The sequence below is a fragment of the Chiloscyllium plagiosum genome, chromosome 3 (genome assembly GCF_004010195.1).
Source record: "Chiloscyllium plagiosum isolate BGI_BamShark_2017 chromosome 3, ASM401019v2, whole genome shotgun sequence".
Lineage (NCBI taxonomy): Eukaryota > Metazoa > Chordata > Chondrichthyes > Orectolobiformes > Hemiscylliidae > Chiloscyllium > Chiloscyllium plagiosum.
The window spans coordinates 51,110,339-51,117,515 of NC_057712.1; the positions used below are offsets into that span (position 1 = coordinate 51,110,339).

General features: G+C 43.0%; 1 protein-coding gene across 5 annotated transcripts in view; it reads left to right on the forward strand.

Annotated features, from left to right (window-relative positions):
* Positions 1-7,177, forward strand: part of fam135a (family with sequence similarity 135 member A) — a 310,864-nt gene that overhangs the window by 284,657 nt on the left and 19,030 nt on the right. For all 5 annotated transcript variants that reach the window (XM_043681729.1, XM_043681723.1, XM_043681738.1 and 2 more), the window contains one exon: positions 1,227-1,324. In XM_043681729.1, the coding sequence (XP_043537664.1) occupies positions 1,227-1,324 (98 nt within the window). The remainder of the gene's footprint in view (positions 1-1,226; positions 1,325-7,177) is intronic.

The window sequence follows — 7,177 nt, forward strand, 5'->3', positions numbered from 1 at the left end:
CCTGGAGGCCCCCTGCCTCATTCCTTATTAAGGGTTTTTGCTTGAAACGTCAATTGTCCTGCTTCTCAGATACTGCCTGACCTGCTATGCTTTTCCAGCACCATGCTAATCTTGACTCATCATCAGCATCTGAAGTCCTCACTTTTGCACAGAGGGATCTTGGAGTCCATGTACATAGATCCCTGAAAGTTGCCCCCAGGTTGATAGTGCTGCTAAGATGGCGTACGGTGTGTTAGATTTTATTAGTAGAGGGATTGAGTCTGGAGCCATAATGTCATGCTGCAACTATACAAAACGCTAGTGCGGCCGCACTTGGAATATTGTGTATAATGGCGGCCCCATTACAGGAAGGATGTGAAAGTATTGTAAAAGGTGCAGAGGAGATTAACAGGATGTTGTTGCCTGGTCTGGAGAGAAGGTCTTATGAGGAAAGGCTGATAGTGCTGCTAAGATGACGTATGGTGTGTTAGATTTTATTAGTAGAGGGATTGAGTCTGGAGCCATAATGTCATGCTGCAACTATACAAAACGCTAGTGCGGCCGCACTTGGAATATTGTGGATAATGGCGGCCCCATTACAGGAAGGATGTGAAAGTATTGTAAAAGGTGCAGAGGAGATTAACAGGATGTTGTTGCCTGGTCTGGAGAGAAGGTCTTATGAGGAAAGGCTGAGAGACTTGGGTCTGTCATCATTGGAAAGAAGAAGGCTAAGAGGGGATTTGATAGAAACATACAAGATGGTCAGAGTATTAGATAGAGTGGACAGTGAGAGTCTTTTTCCTAAGATAATGACGTCAACTTGTACGAGGAGGCATAGCTACAAATTGAGGGGCGACAGATTTAAGACAGATGTCAGAGGCAGCTTCTTTACTCAGAGTGTGGTAAGGGTGTAGAATATCCTGCCTGCGAATGTAGTTAACTCAGCCATATTAGTGAGATTTAAACAATCCTTGGGATAAGCATATGGATGATGATGGGATAGTGTAGGGGGATGGGTTTAGATTAGTTCACAGGTAGGCGCAACATTGAAGACCGAAGAGCCTGTTCTGCTCTGTATTGTTCTATGTTCAATGTTGTTGTGATTTCCACCATCAACTGTCCTTTATTTTAAATCAGAAATGTATTTTACATTTTGCTGAACATTGTAACAAAGGCATTTCACTAAATGTCTTGGCCAAATCTGAAAATAAAGTGTATGTGTTGAATATTTATCATCTTTTCCATAGAATGACACATTTGCAGACTTTGAATCCATGACAGATCGACTTTTGGATGAGATAATACAGTACATTCAAATTTACAACCTTACAGTTTCCAAAATCAGGTAAGCTGACAAGAAATACAAGACTTCTAAAGAAGAGTCATACTAAACTCAATTCCACTCTTCACAGATACTGCTAACTCTATTGAGTTTCTCCAGCATTTTTTTGATTTTATTTCATACTTCTAACATCTGCAGTGTTTTATTTCATAAGAAATACAGGTAGATATTTTTATCAATATTTTCAAGAGAGATGTATTTAAACTATCAATTTTTCATGGTCTGTAAGATTTCCAAACGATTTTAAAGTTATTGTGTTGTTTTCAAGTTCTCTTTGCACATTCAGTATATCACATCCTGATATTAATTCAGGAAGAATCACTGAATTAATATCCTGCTATTGCCACTATCATCCTGCAGTCTGAAACACTCAAGTCCTCCTGCCTTGCCACCTCCTTCCTGTTTTTACAACATCCTTAAGCCTTGAGGTTTAGAGTCATAAAGATATACAGCATGGAAACAGACTCTTTGGTCCAATTCATCCTTGCCAACCAGTTATCCAAAATTAATCTTGTCCCATTTTGCCAGCACATGGCCCATGACCCCCTAAACCCTTCCTATTCATATACCCATCCAGATGCCTTTCAAATGTTGTAATTGTACCAGCCTCCACTGTTTCCTCTGGCAACCCATTCCATAGACGCACCACCCTCTGCACGGAAAAGTTGCCCTTGAGGTCCCATTTAATTCTTGCCCCTCTCACCTTAAATCTATGCCCTCTAGTTTTGGACTCCCCCCACCCTGGGGAAAAGACCTTGCCGTTTACATGTTCAATGCCTCTCTTTATTTTACAAACCTCTATAAGGTCACTCCTCAGTCTCCGATGCTCTAGAGGATATTGCCCCAGTCAATTCAGCCTTTCCCTATATCTCAAACCCTCTAAACTTGGCAACATGCATGTAAATCTTTTCTGGACCCTTTCAAGTTTCACAACGTCCTTCCTATAGCAGGAAGACCAGAATTACATGCAATTTGTCAACAGCGAGTTTTGAGAAGATTTGTAGCTCAGATTGAAGTTTTGGATGTAGGTTTGCATGCTGAGCTGCAAGGTTCATTTCCAGACGTTTTGTTACCCTACTAGGTAACACCTTCAGTGGTGAAAATGTGTTGCTGGAACAGCGCAGCAGGCCAGACAGCATCCAGGGAACAGGAGAATCGACGTTTCGGGCATAAGCCCTTCTTCAGGAATGAGGAAAGTGTGTCCAGCAGGCTAAGATAAAAGGTAGGTAGGAGGGACTTGGGGGAGGGGCATTTGAAATGCGATAGGTGGAAAGAGGTCAAGGTGAGGGTGATAGGTCAGACTGGGGTGGGGGCGGAGAGGTCAGGAAGAAGATTGCAGGTTAGGAAGGCGGTGCTGAGTTCGATGGACAGAACCCCACTGGTCCTCACCTACCACCCCACCAATCTCCATGTACAGCATATCATCCGCCGTGATTTCTGCCACCTCCAAACGGACCCCACCACCAAGGATATATTTCCCTCGCCTCCCCTATCAGCATTCCGTAAAGACCACTCCCTCCGTGACTCCCTTGTCAGATCCAAACCCCCCACCAACCCAACCTCCACTCCCGGCACCTTCCCCTGCAACCGCAGGAGGTGCAAGACTTGCGCCCACACCTCCCCCCTCACCTCCCTCCAAGGCCCCAAAGGAAACTTCCATACCCGCCACAGATTCACCTGCACCTCCACACAATCATCTATTGCATCCTCTGCACCCGATATGGCCTCCTCTATATTGGGGAGACAGGCCAGCTACTTGCGGAGCGTTTCAGAGAACACCTATGGGACACCCGGACCTCCTGACCTCTCCGCCCCCACCCCAGTCTGACCTATCACCCTCACCTTGACGTCTTTCCACCTATCGCATTTCCAATGCCCCTCCCCCAAGTCCCTTCTCCCTACCTTTTATCTTAGCCTGCTGGACACACTTTCCTCATTCCTGAGGAAGGGCTTATGCCTGAAACGTCGATTCTCCTGTTCCCTGGATGCTGCCTGGCCTGCTGTGCTGTTCCAGCAACACATTTTCAGCTCTGATCTCCAGCATCTGCAGACCTCACTTTCTCCAACATCTTCAGTGGGCCTCAGGCGAAACAATGCTGAAAATTCCTGTTTTCTATTTATATGTTTGGGTTTCTTTGGGTTGGTGATGTTATTCCCCTGTGGTGAAGTCACTTCCTGTTCCTTTTCTCAGAGGGTGGTAGATGGGGGTCTAACTCGATGTGTTTGTTGATAGAGTTCTGGTTGGAATACCATGCTTCTAGGAATTCTCATGCGTGTCTTTGTTTGGCTTGTCCTAGAATGGATGTGTTGCCCCAGTCGAAGTGGTGTCCTTCCTCATCTATACGTGAGGATACTTTGTGGCTAGTTGGTGTTCATGTATCCTGGTGGCTAATTTTCTGCATTTGTCCAATGTAGTGTTTGTTACAGTCCTTGCACAGTATTTTGTAAATGACATTAGTTTTGTTTGTCTGGATAGAGTCTTTCAAGTTCATAAGCTGCTGTTTTAGTGTGTTGGTGGGTTTGTGGGCTACCATGATGCCTCAACCTGAACTACAAATCTTCTCAAAATTCGCTAAGACCTATGGGCACATTATGCTAAAACTGGCCTGAAAATGGGAAACGAATGCCAACCGACAGAATGCTACCCACGAATAACTGTACTTCCTGCATGATTGCCAAGGGAAACAGGTACTACCTAAACGTCTTCAATACAAACATCCCCTTAACACCCCACTAGCCATAAGAAGAGCAGAGCAAAACGGCCGCAAAATGCTTAGAGAAATGATTAATGATGCCCACAACAGACTCCATAAATACAACTGGGAAATTTTGCATCAAAAATCTTCACTCAGTCATACAACAGACCATGACTGGATAGTCACAGTACAACAAGCCATTGATATTAGACAGTGACAAACACAAAACATGAAAAAAACGAGACCTATAGAAAAAAACTAGACAAACTTACACAAAGTAACAAAACTGACAACACAGAAGCATGGATAAAAACTTATCTGACTGACCCTTAACAGACACTGAAAAGTAAGGCCACAGGGCGGTGGGGTTGATTGGTGCAGGTGTCCCGGAGAGGTTCCCTAAAGCGCTCTGCGAGAAGGCGTCCAGTCTTCCTAATGTAATAGAGACCTCATCGGGAACATTTCAACTCCCCCCTCCCACTCTGCTGAGTGTATGCAAGTCCTGGGCCTCCTCCACTGCCTCTCCCTCATCGCCCGAAGCCTGGAGGGAGAACGCCTCATCTTCCGCCTCGGAACACTTCAACCCCAGGGCATCAATATGGACTTGACCAGTTTCCTCATTACCCCTCTTTCTCCCCCCCCCCCCATCCCAGTTCCAAACTTCCAGTTCAGCACTCCCATTTATCTCTGCACCCCAGAGGCTCCCAGCCTCATTTCTGGAGAGGGGCCCCTGCCCGAAACGTCGATTTTCCTATACATCGGATGCTGCCTGACCTGCTGTGCTTTTATAGCACCACTGTAATCTGGATTCCCAACTCTTATACTCAATGCACTGACCAATAAAGGCAAGCATAACAATTGACACCTTCACTATCCTGTCTACCTTTGATAATCCAGTTCATTTTATTTCTGCTATTTCGTGTAGCCTTTTTACTTCTGCATTTTGCGTGGCTTTGGCTTGTTCCCTCTTAATCTCAGTGTTGAAGGCTGATGAAGTGTTTTGAGCTGGCAAGCACTTAACAGCTACTTTGTAAGGAATTCCTTCCAGTCATTTGCAAAAGTCAGCTATCCTACTTTGATAGAAACAGATTAACTGCCAAAAATAAACCTTGGACAATGGCTAGCTGGGCTGGACTTTCTATTCTGTCACTCAGGAGTTTGCAAGTAGAAAACAACACAGGAAGTTAATTACTTGTGGCCATACACCTAAAAAGTATAGTTCATCCAAATATTGTATTTTTGTAACAATACACACATTATTTTCTAAATTGAGTTAATTAAAAACATCGGCAACATTTAACTTCTTAAAAATTTGATTTTTTAGTCATCCTATTTTTGATGGAAATGATGTATAAAAAATAGTAACAGAAGGAGGCTGTTTGACCCCTTGAGCCAGCTCCACCATTCAATAGGATCATGGCTACTTTACCTTTTCCCCAGAATCCTGATCGCCCCAACTGATCAAGAATCTATCTATCTCATGCTTAAAGGGACACAAGGACTCTGACCCCAGCACTCTGTGGCAAGGACTTCCAAAGATTCTCAACTCTCTGAGAGGAGAAATTCCTTTTCATCTCAATCTTAAATTTGTGTCTCTTTATTCCAAGACTAAGCCTTTGGTCCTAGACTCTCCCACAAGTGGAAACATCCTCTCAGCATTTACCCTGCCAAGCCCCTTAATAGTCCAATATGCTTCGATAAGATCACCTCTCATTTTTCTAACCTTCAGTGAGTAGTCACAACCTGCTTAGCCTTTGCTCATAAGACAATACCTCCATACCGAACATCATTCTAGTGAACCTTATCTGGCATGCATTGATGAAATAATATCTTTCCTTAAATAAAGAGACCAAAGTACTGCTCACAGTAGTGAAGATATGGTCTCACTAAGTCCCTATTCTTGTACTTCAACCCCCTTGACAAAAGGGCCAACATTTCATTAGCCTTCCTGATTACCTTATGAATCTGTGTGCTAGCTTTGTGTGTTTTGGACACAGGTACCCCCAAGTCACTTTCTGTTGCAACGTCCTGTAGTTTTTCTCCATTAAATAATATGCTTACTCTTTTGCTCTTCCTTCTAAAATAAACAACTTCATCTTTTTCCATATTATACTCCATTTCCCAACTTTTTGCCCAGCGAATTAACCTAACAGTATTTGTCTTCAAAGTTTGTACACTCTCACACAACTTGCTTTGCCACTTTTTTTTTTGTCATGTGCAGATTTAGATACAGTCCATTCACTTCCCTTCAAGTCACCTGGTGAAGGGGCAGCACTCCGAAAGCTTGTGATTTCAAATAAACTTGTTGGACTATAATCTGGTGTGACTTCTGACCATCCTCCAAGTCATTAGTATATATTGCATATGGTTAGGTCCCGACATTGATATCTGTAGAATCCCTCTGAAGAAGAACCCCTTATTTCCATTCACTGTTTCCATGCCCATTAACCAATTGTCTACCCACACCAATTTACTGTCTCTAACACCATGGATTCTGATGACCAAATAAATTGTTTTTCTCTTCCCTGAGTATAGTGGTGAATGTAGACTTTAATTCTCCTCTTTGTTTCCAGGTATTTTACATGTGGCCAGAAGTATTTTACATGTGGCCAGAAGCAAACTGCACTTGCTGAAAATTATTTCAATTTTATACACTGATACTTTGAATTGACTTTTTAGAAAAATTTGAAATGCCATTGCATATTAAGAAAATGCTCTATGCTAGTGTACATGCTTATTTATTTCCAGTATCTGTATCCTGACATTATTGTTCATAATCAATTGCGCATAAATCAGCAATACAAATAACATGCATTTCAAAGTTTTGCGTTCAATCTGATGCACTGTACTGGTGGGAAAGCAATGTCAAATATCTTGTTTATCAAGGATAGAAATGTTTCTTTTTATTGTTGGCCCAGAAATTTGAACTAAAAAGAGAAATTCTGGAAATACTCAACATCAAAGTGTCCTTGATAAGTATGTACCTGTCAGGCAGGGAGGAAAGGGTTGTGTGAGGGAGCCGTGGTTTTATAAGGAATTGGAATCCCTTGTTAAATGGAAGAGGGCGGCCTATCTCAAGATGAGACGTGAAGGTTCAATTGGGGCGACTGAGAGTTATAGGGTAGCCAGGAAGGACCTGAAGAGAAAGCTAAGAGCAGCA